General features: G+C 40.7%; 1 protein-coding gene and 1 long non-coding RNA gene across 5 annotated transcripts in view; one reads left to right on the forward strand and one right to left on the reverse strand.

Moving 5' to 3' along the window:
• STYK1 (serine/threonine/tyrosine kinase 1) overlaps positions 1–17,716 on the forward strand; it is a 54,308-nt gene extending 36,592 nt beyond the window's left edge. For all 4 annotated transcript variants that reach the window (XM_070790087.1, XM_070790086.1, XM_070790085.1 and 1 more), the window contains 7 exons: positions 1,955–2,221; positions 6,324–6,505; positions 7,041–7,124; positions 8,887–9,095; positions 11,871–11,911; positions 12,972–13,068; positions 15,987–17,716. In XM_070790087.1, the coding sequence (XP_070646188.1) occupies positions 1,955–2,221; positions 6,324–6,505; positions 7,041–7,124; positions 8,887–9,095; positions 11,871–11,911; positions 12,972–13,068; positions 15,987–16,191 (1,085 nt within the window). In that variant the 3' untranslated portion in view covers positions 16,192–17,716. The remainder of the gene's footprint in view (positions 1–1,954; positions 2,222–6,323; positions 6,506–7,040; positions 7,125–8,886; positions 9,096–11,870; positions 11,912–12,971; positions 13,069–15,986) is intronic.
• On the reverse strand, positions 8,549–12,361 carry LOC139183197 (uncharacterized). Its single transcript, XR_011566735.1, has 2 exons — positions 12,141–12,361; positions 8,549–9,327 (listed from the first exon to the last, which is right to left on the reverse strand). It is a non-coding gene; the product is annotated as an uncharacterized lncRNA (long non-coding RNA).
• Positions 17,717–18,148: the final 432 nt, after the last annotated feature.

Below are 18,148 nucleotides of genomic sequence, written 5' to 3' on the forward strand. Positions count from 1 at the left end.
CAAGCTCAGAAGTTGTGGCGCATGGGTTTAGTTGCCCTGTGACATGTGGAATCTTCCTGGATCAGGGATTGAACCCATATCCCCTCCATTGGTAGGCAAATTCTTAAACACTGGACCACCAGGGAAGTCCCATAATAGTCTTTGAAGCACTAGGTAGGAGATGATAGCATGCTATTCTGGAGTATCACTGAGCATATGATGAAAGAGAGCCAGCTTGAATGGAAAACTCAGAGAAAAAAGAAGGGAAAAAAATCCTGACAGCGATATGAATCTCTAGAGTGGTGGATCCCTTCTCCTTCTCTAAATTGTATCCTGATTTTCTTATTTGTTGTTGTTGTTGTTGAGTCACTAAGTCGTGTCCAACTTTCTGTGACCCCATGGACTGCAGCACACCAGGCTTCCCTGTCCTCTACTCTCTCCCCAGGTCTGCTCAAGTTTATGTCCATTAAGTTGGTGATGCTATCTAACCATTTCATCCTCCGTCAACCCCTTCTCCTTTTGCATTCAATCTTTCCCAGCATCAGGGTCTTTTCCAATGAGTTGGCTGTTCGTATCATGTGGCCAAAGAATTGGAGCTTCAGCTTCAGCAACGGTCCTTCCAACGAATATTCAGGACTGATTTCCTTTAGGATTAATTGGTTTGATCTCCTTGCAGTCCAAGGGACTCTCAAGAGCCTTCTCCAGCACCACAGTTAAAATATATAGCATGTGTAAAACAAAAGTCCTGAAATTCCCCTCACAATTTCCTCTTCATAGTCTTCCCTGTCATAATAAATGGCAAGCCCAGCTCACTATGTGTTCAATCTAAAATGAAGTCTAAATGAAATCTGAAGATGTCCTTGCCTCCTCTTTCTCTCACATTCTGTATCCAATCTATTAGCAAATCCTGTTTAACTGTACCTTCAAAAGAGACTCAAGTCACCCTCACCTCTCATAGAAAATTGTAATACACCGTTACCTAGTTTCCCTGCTTCTGCCTGTATCCTTTCACTGTCTGTACTCCTCAGAGCAGTTGAATGATTCTTTTAAGGCCTAAGTGAGCCCTGTTAATTCTCTGCATGAAACCTCCAGTAGCTTGTCATCTTAGAATGAAAAATAGATTAAATTCTTTCAGTGGCCTAACATGATCAGAGTCCTCTCTGCTGGCCTCATCTCCTGTAACTCTTTTATTATCTCACTTGGTTCCAGGCTCACCGATTTCAACGTTGTTGTTTACACACTAACTCATGTCCGACTCTTTGCGACTCCATGGACTGTATGTAGCCCGTCAAGCTCCTCTGTCCATGGGATTTTCCAGGCAAGAATACTGGAGTGTGTTGCCATTTCCTTCACCAGGGGATCTTCCCCACCCAGGAATCTAACCCAGGTCCTCTGCATTGCAGGCAGATTCTCTACTGACTGAGCTACGAGGGAAGCCCATAACCACTGGCCTGCCAGGGAAATCCAAGACTTTCTTGATTGAGACTCTGGGAAATATGGAATAATTTGATTTTGGGGACAACTTGAGGGAAGAAGAATAACTTTAGCTTAGAGTCGAGTACTTATCCATACCTCTGTTTCGCTCTTGAAAGTCACTTTATTGACTCAAATGATAGCTCCCCTCGCAGTTACCACCACTTTAGGTGTCTGTGGTTTGAAGATATATTCAGTAGCTTTTTGAATTGTCTCTAGACTCTACTCATACTGAACTGGAATTCTGAGAAAGACTGAACAGAAATGTCTTTACCAGTTTTCAGAGGTCCATCTTAAGTTGCCTTAGAAGTAATGGGATTATGACATATATTCTACAAGGTTTGTGTTGATGCTGGTTCATTGAGAAGCACCTGAAGGTACCTCACATTGACCCAAGAGAGAAAATTTCTGAAGGGACTTCTTGCTGGTTTGTTTGAGGTTCTGATTTCCTGGAGTCCATGGGGCCAGAAAAAAGCTGGTTGGTGTCACCTCTTTGTTTTAGGTGTTGCCCACGTGCCTCCATCTGGGAACCTAAGCCAGGAAGCAGCAGGACCTGGGGGAACTGTGTTTGTACCACTTGAGGAGACCTCGGTGGAAAGCCTTCTGCGAACTTCTGCACAAGTCCTGGCTAAGCTGCAGGTGCCCCGGGAACAACTCTCTGAAGTTCTGGAGCAAATCCACAGTGGTAGCTATGGGGCCATCTATCGCACCACAATACACACTGGGAACCCTGCGAAGCCCAGGAGTGTGGTCCTCAAGACTTTAAAAGGTAAGAGGAGGAGTACTGCACTTCTTTTCCTCTTTTAACATTTTTACTGTGAACCCTCAACAGGGAATGCTAACAGGGTTTTCAGACATTAGGATGTTAATCAGCAGATACTTGTGACCACAGCTGGCCCACAATAAGAAGGAAATAGAAAGTAAAAATTCAAGAACAGAAAAGTTCTTCTTTGGGTCTTTCCCTAGCTCAACCTTGCCTATTAAGGCTGTTAAAATTAACTTTTTGCCCATTGAATATTTCTTGGATGAGGATTTTGAGGTTGTTTCTTCATTTTTCTTGCCTATTTGATTCCTTTTCCAGATACTTCATTTTCTTTTTGACTGATACTCATGATGTGGACCAGTAATGATGGATACATAAAACGGAACAGAGATAGGATTAGCAAGAATCATAATCAAAAGGTCTAGAAATAATAATATTTTAATGTGTGATAACATTTTTTATCATTGCTATTTTTATTGAATGTAATTAAAAGCAGAAGGAACAATAAACAACTTGTCCAGCAAACAAAAGAAAACAAGCAAACAAAACAGAAGCAAAGTGCTTTAAGAAAGCAGCAGAATACAGATCTTTTCTTGGTTTAGAATGTTGAGGTTTGGGAGAAGATTGTCACCTCAGCTTAATCTGTGTAATAGTCACACATATTTGTAACCTGCACACCATCCTGGATTCCTTATTCTCAAATCTATAAAGCTCTGTCGGAAAGTCATTCTTTACGCATCAAATGAGAATTATGAAATTTGAACCTATATACATATCAACCATTAGTTTTCTATTCCTTCAATAAAATATTAATATCTATGTTATAGTCATAAACTAGATGGACTGGAATGAGTGAATTTAACTCAGATGACCATTATATCTACTACTTTGGGCAGGAATCCCTTAGAAGAAATGGAGTAGCCATCATGGTCAATAAAAGAGTCTGAAATGCAGTACTTGGATGCAGTCTCAAAAATGACAGAATGATCTCTGTTCGTTTCCAAGGCAAACCACTCAATATCACGGTAATCCAAGCCTATGCCCCAACCAGTAACACTGAAGAAGCTGAAATTGAACAGTTCTATGAAGACCTACAAGACCTTTTTTTTTTTTTTAGAACTAACACCCAAAAAAGATGTCCCTTTCATCATACGGGACTGGAATGCAAAAGTAGGAAGTCAAGAGACACCTGGGAAGTTTGGCCTTGGTGTACAAAACGAAGTAGGGCAAAGACTATAGTTTTGCCAAGAGAACGCACTGGTCATAGCAAACACCCTCTTCCAACAACACAAGAGAAGACTCTACACATGGACATCACCAGATGGTCAACATCAAAATCAAATTGATTATATTCTTTGTAGCCAAAGATGGAGAAGCTCTATACAGTCAGCAAAAACAAGACTGGGAGCTGACTGTGGCTCAGATCATGAACTTCTTATTGCCAAATTCAGACTTAAATTGAAGAAAGTGGGGAAAACCACTAGACCATTCAGGTATGACCTAAATCAAATCCCTTATGATTATACAGTGGAAGTGAGAAATAGATTTAGAAACTAGATCTGATAGATAGAGTGCCTGATGAACTGTGGACAGAGGTTCATGACATTGTACAGGAGACAGGGATCAAGACCATCCCCATGGAAAAGAAATGCAAAAAAGCAAAATGGCTGTCTGGCGAGGCCTTACAAATAGCTGTGAAAAGAAGAGAAGCGAAAAGCAAAGGAGAAAAGGAAAGATATAAGCATCTGAATGCAGAGTTCCAAAGAATAGCAAGAAGAGATAAGAAAGCCTTCCTCAGCGATCAATGCAAAGAAATAGAGGAAAACAACAGAATGGGAAAGACTATAGTTCTCTTCAAGAAAGTTAGAGATACCAAGGGGACATTTCATGCAAAGATGGGCTCGATAAAGGACAGAAATGGTATGAACCTAACAGAAGCAGAAGATATTAAGAAGAGGTGGCAAGAATACCCAGAAGAACTGTACAAAAAAGATCTTCATGACCTAGATAATCACGATGGTGTGATCACTCACCTAGAGCCAGAAATCCTGGAATGTGAAGTCAAGTAGAAACCTTAGAAAGCATCACTACGGATCTTAGAAAGCATCACTACGAACAAAGCTAGTGGAGGTGATGGAATTCCAGTTGAGCTATTTCAAATCCTGAAAGATGATGCTGTGAAAGTGCTGCACTCAATATGCCAGCAAATTTGGAAAACTCAGTAGTGGACACAGGACTGGAAAAGGTCAGTTTTCATTCCAATCCCAAAGAAAGGCAATGCCAAAGAATGCTCAAACTACCACACAATTGCACTCATTTCACATGCTAGTAAAGTAATGCTCAAAATTCTCCAAGCCAGGCTTAAGCAGTACCTGAACTGTGAACTTCTAGATGTTCAAGCTGGTTTTAGAAAAGGCAGAGGAACCAGAGATCAAATTGCCAACATCCGCTGGATCATGGAAAAATCAAGAGAGTTCCAGAAGAACATCTATTTCTGCTTTATTGACCATGCCAAGGCTTTGACTGTGTGGATCACAATAAACTGTGGAAAATTCTGAAGAGATGGGAATACCAGACCACCTGACCTGCCTCTTGAGAAACCTATATGCAGGTCAGGAAGCAACAGTTAGAACTGGACATGGAACAACAGACTGGTTCCAAATAGGAAAAGGAGTACGTCAAGGCTGTATATTGTCACCATGCTTATTTAACTTACATGCAGAGTACATCATAAGAAACGCTGGACTGGAAGAAACACAAGCTGGAATCAAGATTGCCGGGAGAAATATCAATAACCTCAGATATGCAGATGACACCACCCTTATGGCAGAAAGTGAAGAGGAACTAAAAGCCTCTTGATGAAAGTGAAAGAGGAGAGTGAAAAAGTTGGCTTAAAGCTCAACATTCAGAAAACGAAGATCATGGCATCTGGTCCCATCACTTCATGGGAAATAGATGGGGAAACAGTGGAAACAGTGTCAGACTTTATTTTTTGGGGCTCCAAAATCACTGCAGATGGTGACTGCAGCCATGAAATTAAAAGACGCTTACTCCTTGGAAGGAAAGTTATGACCAACCTAGATAGCATATTGAAAAGCAGAGATATTACTTTGCCAACAAAGGTCCATCTAGTCAAGGCTACGGTTTTTCCTGTGGTTATGTATGGATGTGAGAGTTGGACTGTGAAGAAAGCTGAGTGCAGAAGAATTGATGCTTTTGAACTGTGGTGTTGGAGAAAACTCTTGAGAGTCCCTTGGACTGCAAGGAGATCCACCCAGTCCATCCTAAAGGAGATCAGTCCTAGGTGTTCTTTGGAAGGACTGATGTTGAAGCTGAAATCCAATACTTTGGCTACCTCATGCAAAGAGTTGACTCATTGGAAAAGAGCCTGATGCTGGGAGGGATTAGGGGCAGTAGGAGACGGGGATGACAGAGGATGAGATGGCTGGATGGCATCACGGACTCAATGGATATGAGTCTGAGTGAACTGCGAGAGTTGGTGATGAACAGGGAGGCCTGGCATGCTGCGATTCATGGGGTCGCAAAGAGTCGGACATGATTGAGTGACTGAGCTGATGTTATAGTTAGGGGCTTCCATGTAGCTCAGCAGTAAAGAATCCATCTGCAATGCAGGAGAAACAGGTTCAATCCCTAGGTCAGGAAGATCCCCTGGAGAAGGAAATGACAACCCATTCCAGTATTCTTGCCTGCAGAATCCCATAGACAGAGGAGGCTGGTGGACTACAGTCTATGAGGTCCCAAAAGAATCAGATATTAGTCACTGAGTTATGTCTGATTCTTTTGGGACCTCATAGCGTGTAACAACAAGAAAATAGCATGTGTGATAATATTTTAATGTAAACAGAACAATTTTATTAGGCAGAGGAAAGTCTAACTAGTTGTGAAGAACTGTGGGTCTATGTTACCTTTGATAAAAGAACAGTGACATCGAAGATCATCTAATTGATCCCCTTTCTGTTTACTTTTGGTCTACGCTCATTCCCCTTTGAAGCTTTGAAATTTACATCTGAGGTTCTTCCTGCCTCATACTCCCCACTTTATTGGCACTCTGACTGCTCATTCCCCATGGTTCTTCTGTCCTCCACAGAACCAACTGGGCTCCAAGAGGTGCAGGATTTCTTAGGGCGAATCCAATTCTATCTATACTTGGGGAAGCACAAAAACTTGGTACAGCTGGAAGGTTGCTGCACAGACAGGCTGCCGCTCTACATGGTTCTGGAGGATGTGGCCCACGGAGACCTGCTCAGCTTTCTCTGGACCTGTCGCCGGGTGAGTGGTGGGGCAGAGGTGTTAGGAAGAAAGGTTTGACCTGGTTAATTAGCTGTGCACATACCAATTAGCCTGACTAGGAAGAAAGGCTTGACCTGGTTGATTAGCTATGCACATACCAATTAGCCTGACAAATTCTGTTCTTCCTTCATTCTGCTATTCACCTACATTCTTTATTGTCTTCCTGGTCCAGTAAAGCATGGCACTTTTCTGCATACCTGGGAATCTCTCATACCATCTCTCCTTGGATCTTTTAGCTTTTGTACATTTTTTAGTTTTTAAATTCTTATTTATTTTTGGCCATGTCATGTGGTTAATGGGAACTAACTTCCCTGACAAGTGATTGAACCCAGGCCCTTTGCAGTAAAAGTGTGGGTTCCTAACCACTGGACTGCCAAGGGAATTCCCAAGTCCTTATATTTTTGTGTTTTGCCCTAGCTTCAGTAACTGCATTTAAGAATATTTCTTTCCCTATTTTTCCCTTTAGATCTGTTCATGTCATTTTGATGTAATGCCTTTTTCTTTATCTCTTTAGGATGTGATGACCATGGATGGTCTTCCCTATGACCTCACAGAGAAACAAATATATCACATTGGGAAGCAGGTCCTTTTGGCTTTGGTAAGGCTTGGAGAAGTGACAACAGATGGCAGTGATCTTTTTTGTTAGCCTGGTATTTAATGTCATATTTCTTATATTTATGTTCTCAAATGGGGTATATATTATAAATGAAATCTGGTGGAAGTTAGGGGGCAGAAACTCAAGCATCAATTAATTGTTTTCAATTTTCTCTTTATGAAATTATTTAGATAATATAATTCAGGATTGGTAATTCTAGGTAGAAAGTGGTCACTTTAGGGTTTCTAGAAGAAACAGGAAAGGTTTTATTTCTTTTATTGCTTATTAAAAAATAATTTTTTTTTTTTGGCCACACCATGAGGTATGCAGGATCTTAGTTCCCCGACCAGGGATCAAACCTGTGCCCCGGGAAGCACAGAATCTTAACTACTGGACCACCAGGGAAGTCCCAAGAAGGGTTTTAAAAGGTTTCTCAGTCTTAACGGTAAAGGCACCAGGGCCAAGAGCTATATGCCCACATGTTGTTCACTCAGTCGTGTCTGACTGTTTGCAGCTGTATGGACTGTAGCCAGCCAGGCTCCTCTGTCTTCCACTATCTCCCAGAGTTTGCTCAGATTCATGTCTATTGAGTTGGTGATGCTATCTAGTCACCTCATCCTCTGCTGGCCCCTTCTCATACTTCCCTATATATACTGTTAGCAGATGTAAAAGAGGAAAAGATAAGCTGGTAGAAGATTTGGGAAGAGAAAACGAATGGGTGAAAGGCTACAGAGCCAGAAGAATGTTTATAATTTATACCTAAAGAACAAGAAATACTAGCTCAGAATGTGTTAGGCAGGAGACTTGCTGTAATACTGAATGTGACAGGAATTGCATATACTTGAAAAGGAACAAAGAACAAGTGGAAGAGGAGGAATAAGAAGGGGGTGAAAATGAAATCATGTCTTTATTTTAGACTAACCTAAATAGGGACTTCCCTAGTGGTCTGGTGGTTGACTCTGCACTTCTAATGCAAGGGGCACGGGTTTGATCCCTGTATCGGAAGATCTGGAGGAGGAAATGCAAACCACTCCAGTATTATTGTCTGGGAAATCCCATGGACAGAGGAGTCTGGTGGGCTACAGTCCATGGGGTTGCAAAGAGTCACAACTGAGCAACTGAGCACATAAGTTCATCAGTTGTAACAAATGTATCACAGTAGTGCAAGCTGTTAATAGAGGAAACTAAGGGGCAGGAGGCCTGAGTGCTCTGGCTTTTCCACTCAACTTTGTTTTCACCCTAAAACAACTCATAAAAAAACATAATAAAGTTTTTATTAATTTTTTTAAAGAATGAATTTCTGGAAACTGTTGATCTTAAACACAATGCAAACATGTCTGATTCATTATAAGTACTGTGCTTTTTATGAATTAGAATATTTGGTTCTGGTCACTGCCACTTAGTAGCTGTGTGGACGTGACATGTTATTTTTTTTTTTTTATTAAACTTTTTATTTTGTATTGCAGTATAACCGATAAACAATGTTGTGATAGTTTCAGGTGGACAACAAAGGGACTCAGCCATATAAATACATATTGCTATATTTAAAATGGATAACCAACAAGGACCTACTGTAGAGCACAGGGAACTCTGCTCAGTGTTATGTGGCAGCCTGGATGGGAGGGAGTTTGGGGGAGAATGGATATGTCATTATTAATGCGGCTTGTTCAGGGTAGAAAATGTCTTTTCGAGGATCTGCTTCACTTTATCTGGGACCCAAGCCATGACCTCAGAGAGCTGATCCATTTTGACATCACTCTGACAGGAATTTCTCCAGGAGAAGCGTCTGTTCCATGGCGATGTGGCAGCCAGGAATGTTCTAATCCAGTGTGACCTCACTGCTAAGCTCTGCGGGCTGGGCCTGGCTTATGAAGTTCATTCCCGAGGGGCCATCTCCTCCACTCACGTGGTACCCCTCAAGTGGCTTGCCCCAGAACGGCTTCTGCTGAAACCAGCTGGCATCAAAGGAGACATGTACGGTTTGTTCCTGCCCCGTGGAGTTCCTCCTTTCTTGACTTCAGTGTCCTCCTGCCTGTGAACATGACTGGGTCTGTTGTCAATTAAGTCTATGCATGAAGTCTGTGCTTTGAAGTCAGACAGACTCTCAAGCAAAAATGTGTGTTATGTGGCAGAGCTCATAGTTGGCAGCTGTCTGCAATCCTTTTTAGTGCCTCCTGAAGTATTCCCTCTGTGTCAGATTAGAAGCCTTGATTAGGAGAGAAAAAATGAAAAATGAATAGATTATTCACACCAATATCTGAGGACTTGATTTGGTATAGTTCTATCTCTTTATCTAGTTTTATCTGAAAGAGGCAGATCCACTTAATCAAAAGTTTAAACTAGGAGCTATTAAAAAGAAAAAATATATATATTTACATATATATATGTATGTGCTGTGCTAAGTCGCTTCAGTTGTATCTGACTTTGACAGGCTCTTCTGTCCATGAAAGTTTCCAGAATACTGGAGTTGGGTAGCCTATTCCTCCTCCAGGGGATCCTCCTGACCCAGGGATCAAACCTTATCTCTTACCTCTCCTGCATTGGTGGGGAGGTTCTTTATCACTGTGCCACCAGGGAAGCCCATGTATATGTGTATTTATATACTCAATTTATTTTAACTTAAAACATATAAATGGATATTTATCAGTCTTTCAGAGGAAGGCCAAGAGGCTACACGTGCTGTGCTAAATGAAGTTACATGTTGTATTTCTTGTATAAAACAATTGTGATGAAGTTTGACTGCAGGCATTTATTGTTAAATTTCCCCCAGTTTTCTACAGTTGTCTCACTCACACAGTTCGACAACACTCTCTTTTAAGCGGCTTGATTTTAGAGAATGTTTTGAAAGCATTCAACCTAGTTTTCAGGGAGCTAAGGCTTTTGGCATGTATATTTAATCAATCTACATAGTATTTAATTGATAACGTAGTTATAGTTACATGTATGATTGGCATAAACAGGATTGCAAAGAATAACAATTGACTTTGGTAACCATATGACTCATCTGCTTGGAGGAGCAGGTAGGTATAATACAGGATATCTTACCAGCCATGAATGTTAGGAGCTTTAGGGGAAATTTAGAACATCAGTTAATGTGGTGAATCAATTAAGACACTGATTTTTCATTTCATTGCTGTTTCCCTGATATCTGCTTTTCAACAGAGGTCTGGAAGTAATAAACTTCCTTGGGAGATACTGCTCATTTCACAATGATGCTGTAGAATAATGAAACATATGTCTCTCAAATCATATTGTTTAGGCAACTACTTAGTCCATTTATGTACAAAACTTGCTCTGTTAATGTTTTACCTAGGTTTGGGCAGTTAGATCTACTGAGGATATAGTAGATAAAAGATAAACCCTGCTTGGCCTTGAACTAAGACATGGAACAACAGACTGGTTCCAAATAGGAAAAGGAGTATGTCAAGGCTGTATATGGTCACCCTGCTTATTTAACTTCTATGCAGAGTACATCATGAGAAACGCTGGGCTGGAAGAAGCACAAGCTGGAATCAAGATTGCCGGGAGAAATATCAATAACCTCAGATATGCAGATGACACCACCCTTATGGCAGAAAGTGAAGAGGAACTAAAAAGCTTCTTGATGAAAGTGAAAGAGGAGAGTGAAAAAGTTGGTTTAAAGCTCAATATTCAGAAAACTAAGATCATGGCATCTGGTCCCATCACTTCATGGCAAATAGATGGGGAAACAGTGGAAACAGTGTCAGACTTTATGTTTTTGGGCTCCAAAATCACTGCAGATGGTGATTGCAGTCATGAAATTAAAAGACACTTACTCCTTGGAAGAAAAGTTATGACCAACCTAGACAGCATATTCAAAAGCAGAGACATTACTTTGCCAACAAAGGTCCATCTAGTCAAGGCTATGGTTTTTCCAGTGGTCATGTATGGATGTGAGAGTTGGACTGTGAAGAAAGCTGAGTGCAGAAGAATTGATGCTTTTGAACTGTGGTGTTGGGAGAAGACTCTGGAGAGTCCCTTGGACTGTAAGGAGATCCAGCCAGTCCATTCTGAAGGAGATCAGCCCTGGGTGTTCATTGGAAGGACTGATGCTAAAGCTGAAACTCCAATACTTTGGCCATCTCATGCGAAGAGTTGACTCATTGGAAAAGACTCTGATGCTGGGAGGGATTGGAGGCAGATGGCTGGATAGCATCACTGACTCGATGGACGTGAGTTTGAGTGAGCTCCGGGAGTTGGTGATGGACAGGGAGGCCTGGCGTGCTGCAATTTATAGGGTCGCAAAGAGTCGGACAGGACTGAGCGACTGAACTGAACTGAACTGAAGAATAAAAGCTGGAATTTCAGCAGGAAGGAATGGAAAAGATGAAAAAGATACATGAGAATTTTTATATGTTTGAGTGAATATGTTTGCATTTGCATAAGCGCTCATAGCATTTAACAAATAAGAGTAAATATCTATTAGTGTGTAAATACCTATTAATGTATACTATCTATTCATATATAATATTTAACAAATAATAGTAAATATCTATTAATGTGAAGAAAGGAGACATAAATCGAGCTCTCAAGGAAATTAGATTCGAAGGGGACTGGACAGAAATATTTTCTAATGGCATAACTACATTGCTTATTGTACCAATCACCCTTGATTCCCATTCACTGCCATTGTCATGGTTTCTTACTGAAGGTCTCTGGAATTTAAGTGAGCCATCTTTATGAAAGGCAGAAATAAAAGTGAAGTAAACAGCTTTGTTTCTTTTACAGCTGGTCTTTTGGGATCCTGCTGTACGAGATGGTGACTCTAGGTAAGGAAAATCCCCAAAGTAGTGGCACCCCTATAGAAATATGCGAGGATGTTTATTTGTGTGGTAGATGGCATTTGCTGTGAGAAGGGGTTTCAGCACAATTGCTGAAGATCGAACTGAGCTGACACATTTTCAGAATCCAAGCTTGATTTTTGAGATAGTCTTATAAAGTCATGGTTCCTTCCCTAACTGTCTCCCTCCTTCCTCTTTCTTTCCCCAAAGGCTTTACCAATTCCATGGCATATTTTAAAATCCAAGGAGTATTCCAAGGATGATCTTGTGTGTGCTCAGGTGCTCAGTCGTGTCCAACTCTTTGCAACCCCATGGACTGTTATCTGCCAGGTTCCTCTGTCCATGGAATTTTTCAGGCAAATTCTTGTTGGAGGGAGTTGCCATTTCCTTCTCCAGGGGATCTTCCCCACCCAGAGATCGAAACCACATCTCTTGAGTTTCCTGCAATGGAAGGCAGATTCTTTACCACTAGTGCCACCTGGGAAGCCCCTAGGCTGATCTTGCATAAATATAAAAATGTTGTCTTTAGATTTATTAATCCGTTTGACTGAGAAACTGCAGCACTTTCTCTTGTTTGAGAAGTAGAGGGCAGATCTTATTTCTCGCTTAGCTTTATTTTGTTACATTCCTAAAGACTTGACAGATTCCTAAATTATCAGGTCTCCTTCCCCCAACATCTCCTTTCTCCAAAATTCTCCAAGTTATACCCTTATCTGATCACCAGGGATCAACTACATTATACCTATTAGGTTTCCTACTTTTGTAGGTGATTAGCCCAGGTAGATGGAAAATAGTGTTAGTTATAGTTTATATTCTGCTGCTGCTGCTGCTAAGTCGCTTCAGTCGTGTCCGACTCTGTGCGACCCCATAGACGGCAGCCCACCAGGCTCCCCTGACTCTGGGATTCTCCAGGCAAGAACACTGGAGTGGGTTGCCATTTCCTTCTCCAATGCGTGAAAGTAAAAAGTGAAAGTGAAGTCACTTAGTCGTTTATGTTCTAGAAGACCCTAAAGTTGTCTTACTCGTCTCACTCTTTCCATACCAACAGGGGCACCTCCATATCCTGAAGTCCCTCCTACCAATATCCTACAGCATCTCCAAAGAGGGCAAGTCATGGAGAGACCCAGTAGTTGCACACACACCATGTAAGTGGCTTTTAAAATCTTTTTTGCTCTTTATCAGTCATGCTGTTTGTAAAGTGGCTCAGATGATCCTCAGCTGTCCTCTATGTGCTAAGGTACAACCTTAAACCAAACCTATGCAGAAAATACATCTGCTCATATATATGTGTATATGTGTCTTTACATTTGTGTGTGTGTATGTGTGCGACACAAACACACACATACACAATATGGAGGCAGCCACTGAATGCTATATTAGAAATTTAGATTTGCTAACATTGTTAAATCTTAGTTCCTCTGGAATCTTTTAAAACAGATGAAATCCAATGCAGGTACAGCACTGTTTTAGCTATATAAATGTCAGTCTCAGAGACTACCAGCTTCAGTTCTAATATGGTTGTCATAAAATCCACAGTTATTCACTGGTTCTTATTTGATATTTAACTTAAAAAAATTTTTCCTGGTTCTAAGCATGTTGGAAGCCCATCAGAAGAAAGACAGTGAGAAGAAATTAGACAGCAGAAGGAAGATATCAAATTGCCAGCAGAAAGGGACAGTTGGTGAACTAACATAGAAGCAGAAAAGTAAAAATTACATGCAGAATTTCATAAACAATAAAGTACAAAGCAGGTTATGATAGACTATAAGAAAGGCTTCAATTATTTTTAAGAAAGCAGGAGATAATATATTGATATACGTTTCTGTTTAAATTGCTGTTATTTTGTAAATTCTTCAGTACTGAAAAAGTAACTTTCTAGCACCTGAGTTTCCCACAAATACAAACAGTAATTGTATCAAGCATATTAAAAAAAGCTAAAAATAATAACTGTATATACTTATACACACATAGTATAGTGATGATACTGGCTGGGTATACTAGAATGAAATTATTGACAAATATTTCTTGAAGGCCATATATATATATATATATATTTGGCTGTCCTTGATACTGGGGATAGGTAGAGACATTTAACTGAAAAAGTACCTGATCTTGAACCATGTAATATTTGGATGAGGAATACCTGAAAGAACATGAAAATCAACAGAAAGTGTGAAGCAATGAGTATACTGGTTAAAAGCTCAGATTCATGTCATAGTCAAAAAGACACATGTTCAGTCTTAGTCCTATATGTTACATTGTTTACTTAACTTGAAATAGGTAAAATGATAGTCCTACCTCAAAGTAATTGTGAGGCTGCAATGAAATAATGCATGTTAAGTTTCCCTTCCATGCCTTTTGGGCTTCCCTGATGGCTCAGTGGGTAAAGAATCTGCCTGCAATGCAGGAGACACAGGACTTCAGGTTGGGTCCTTGGGTCGAAAAGATCCCCTGGAGGAGGCAATGGCAACCCACTCTAGCATTCTTGCCTAGAAAATCCCATGGACAGAGGAGCTTGGTGGGCTACAATCTGTGGGGTTGCAAAGTCAGACATGACTGAATAGTCGACTAGGCACACCATGCCTTTTATAATAAGTATGTTCTTGGTAAATGGTATCAGTATTAGTAGAGTAACATAACATCTTATACAAAGTCTAATGGTACAACATTAAAGAGTATGGGAAACACAGTGTGTTTCCCATATAACACAGGTTATAAGGGAAGGAATTGAAAATTCCTACTTATACCGATAGGAAAGAATAACCAGGGAGAGGATATTAATGCCTTGGGCAGAGCATAAGCAAAGAAAAAGCTGGGTGTTATTAACCATGTCTGGGGCATAGCTAGATGTTGTCTTAGGAGGAGGAGAGGGCTCCCGCTAAGCAAGGCCTATGTGGTAAGAAGCTGGGGTTAGGATGCCGACTTTATAAGATGAACAATAGGAAGCTGCTGTAGGTCTTGGGCGGGAATGAGACTTGACAAAGAGCGTTTGATAACAGACTGTGTTACACATTCTCTAGAAACTGGATTGAAACAAAGACAGATTGAAGGTGGTAAACACATTATCTAAGGCCATTTCCTGGGGAAGCTAAATAATAAAGGGAGAAAATGACCTGGATTAATGGAAAGAACTATCTGATTATAGTATCTGAAATTACTATGAATCATGTTATTCCACATCTTCTTATTTTCCCCTGTTGTAATGTAGCTCATACTAGTAGGTAAGTTATAGCAGTGGTCTGGAATGATGCAAGTTCATAATATGTAGGATGAAAACACTTAACTTCTGAAAGAGTTTTTGGTAATAGAAAAAACAACAAAACTGTTCTGTCATACTGATTGTAGTACAGCAGAAACCAACATGACATTGACCCCATGGACTGTAGCCTGACAGGCTCTTGTGACCATGGAATTCTTCAGGCAAGAATACTGAAGTGGGTAGCCATGCCCTTCTCCAGGGGATCTTCCCCACCCAGAGATCGAATCCAGGTCTCCTGTATTGGATTCTTTACCATCTGTGCCCTGAGGGAAGCCCATAAAGCAACTATATCCCAATTTTTTTTAAAAAGGAAAAGAAAAAGAATAAGGTGATAAATAGATGAAATAGGATTAGAAGATTTTAGTATTATGCTGAATAAAGGAACTCATGTGAATTCACATTCATGTAAAAAAAGTTTGCATTCATGTAAAAAAAAATGATTCTTTGTTGACTGAGCCCCTAGGGAAGCCCATAGTATAACTATTGACTAGTATTAACTAGTATACTATTCGTGTGACTAGTATAACTATTCTCTACACTTATGTGTGTTCAATGTTTTCCATAATAAAAGTTACAGTAGAAAAAAATCATCAGTCATTCTTATTATAAAAAAGGTTAAGATATTAAGAGATTTAGTATTTAGGAAGGTGAGAAGGAATAGTATTCTCTGGGAAGAGTGTGGGACAGGGTGATGAATAGATTACAGAATTGTAGGGTTCTTTTGTTAAGATTTGTAAGCGAAGAAGCATGTTTTTCAAACATTTGCCTTGTCAAGGAAGTCAGTTTCTCTTGCTCCCCTTTCAGGTATGGTCTCATGAAGTCCTGCTGGCATTGGAGTGAGGACAGCCGCCCCTCACTTAGAAAGCTACAGTCGTGTCTCGAAACTGCTGCTCAAAGTGCAAATGACAAGGCTGTGTTGCAAGTACCGGAGTTGGTGGTACCTGAACTGTACGCAGCTGTGGCAGGTGTCAGCGTGGAGAGTGTCTCCTACTGCTACAGCATCTTCTGAAGGTCCTGGGACAACACCCACTTTGGGGAGATCGTATACTCTTGAAAGCAGTTTCTCCAAGAACAAAGACTTTTCTAGTGGGAGTTAAAAGGAGAAATGGGACATGAATCTTGAATCTTCCCCTACACATTTCACTAGAAACCTGAAATGATGCTGGGTGAGACTGCCCTCACCATGTACCCTTGAGACGGAGAAATGCAGTTCATTTCTGCTGTCCCAATTCTGAAGACACAGGGTAGATGGGTTGGACAGTGTCCGTTCAAGGGAGGTTTTACAAATTTGCAATCTTTGTTGCAACATGGCACGGATAAGTTGGTCCCTCCTACCACAGGCTTGTTTCCTTTGTTTCCAAACTCTGACTATAGTAAGGTCCAGAAAATTGGAATCAAATGAGGGAAGAGAAAGTTGATAGAGAAATTTATGAAAAGAAAATGAAAGGTTCTATTTTCTCAGGAGTATAGATGAAGACCAAGGTCCATCCTTCACAGAGAAAGGAGAGGAAGGTCATATAGTTCTTCACTTCTGGTCCATTCTTGCAGGGATGAAGGAGAACCATTAAGGAAGATTTCTGAGCTCTCCATAAGGTATAAGCTCACCCTATATGGAGAAATGCAGCCCCCTTTTATCTAATTCTGAGATAGGTAAATCCTGTTGGTACTATTCTAACTAGAAGCTGGAGGGGTGATTCCATGATTAAGAGCATTGTTTATGTATCATCCATCAGGCTGGCATTCTGGTCCCTGTTAGAATAGGGAAATCAACCCTGAATATTTATTGGAAAGACTGATGCTGAAGCTGAAGCCCCAGTACTTTGGCCACTTGATGTGAAGAGCCGACTCACTGGAAAGACCCTGATGCTGGGAAAGGTTGAGAGCAGGAGGAGAAGGGGGCGACAGAGGATGAGATGGTTGGTTGGTATCACTGACTCAACGGCCATGAATGAGCAAAGTCCGAGAGATAGTGAAGGACAGGGAAGCCTGGTGTGCTGCAGTTCATGGGATCACAAAGAGTTGGGCATGACTGAGTGACTGCACAATGACAAATGAGACTATGGAGACTGAGCTCAGAGAGTCCAATAGGGTTGATGATGAATAGACTGTGTATGTATTTAATAAGTGGGAAATATGGAAACCAGCAGGGGTGCTCACTAGGTCAGGATGCCTTCAAGGAGTGCTAGAAAAAGATGTAACCTGAGATAGAAGGATGGTAGGTTCTGATTTTCAATCATTCAATGATGTACTGTGAAACTTATTTCATTAAATCAATATTTATTGAGTGAAAGTATACATTTTGGGTTATACAGTTGCCAAAATCTTGACAATAAGGAGGACGAAAATAAATAAATGTGAATTAATGTCAACAGGAAAATTCAAGAGACAATCTACATTGTCAAAAAAGATTCCTCATGTGTAAAAAGGGGATAATACCCACTTCACAGGGTTGTTGTGAGAATGGAATGAAAGGGTGTTATTTGTACCACATGTGGCATGTACTATATGACAATAAATATTAATTTCCTTACCCACCCCTTTACTATCCTAGGTCCTCCTTCACATATTTTTCATTTAACATCTGTGGTGACCAAGAAGAGAACCTTGGTCTGCCAGTCACATTGCAAGGCAGGACATACTTAGAGATGATGGTATAGTACAAATTGTTGTTGTTGTTTAGTTGCGTCTGACTCTTTTGTGACTCCATGGACTGTAGCCCCCCAGGCTCCTCTGTCCAATGGATTTCCCAAGCAAGAATACTGGAATGGGTTCCTTCCCCAGGGGATCTTCTTGACCCAGGGGCAAACCCACATCCTCCTGCATTAGCAGGCGAATTCTTTATCACTGAACCACCCGGGGAAGCCTATAGTACAAATACCACATGACTGAAATGAGGAAGTCATTATTTTTGTGTGAGTGACTGGATGATGGCAGTCACCTCCTACTATTTCAACATACTAGAAGTA

This window comes from Bos indicus, chromosome 5, assembly GCF_029378745.1.
Source record: "Bos indicus isolate NIAB-ARS_2022 breed Sahiwal x Tharparkar chromosome 5, NIAB-ARS_B.indTharparkar_mat_pri_1.0, whole genome shotgun sequence".
NCBI lineage: Eukaryota > Metazoa > Chordata > Mammalia > Artiodactyla > Bovidae > Bos > Bos indicus.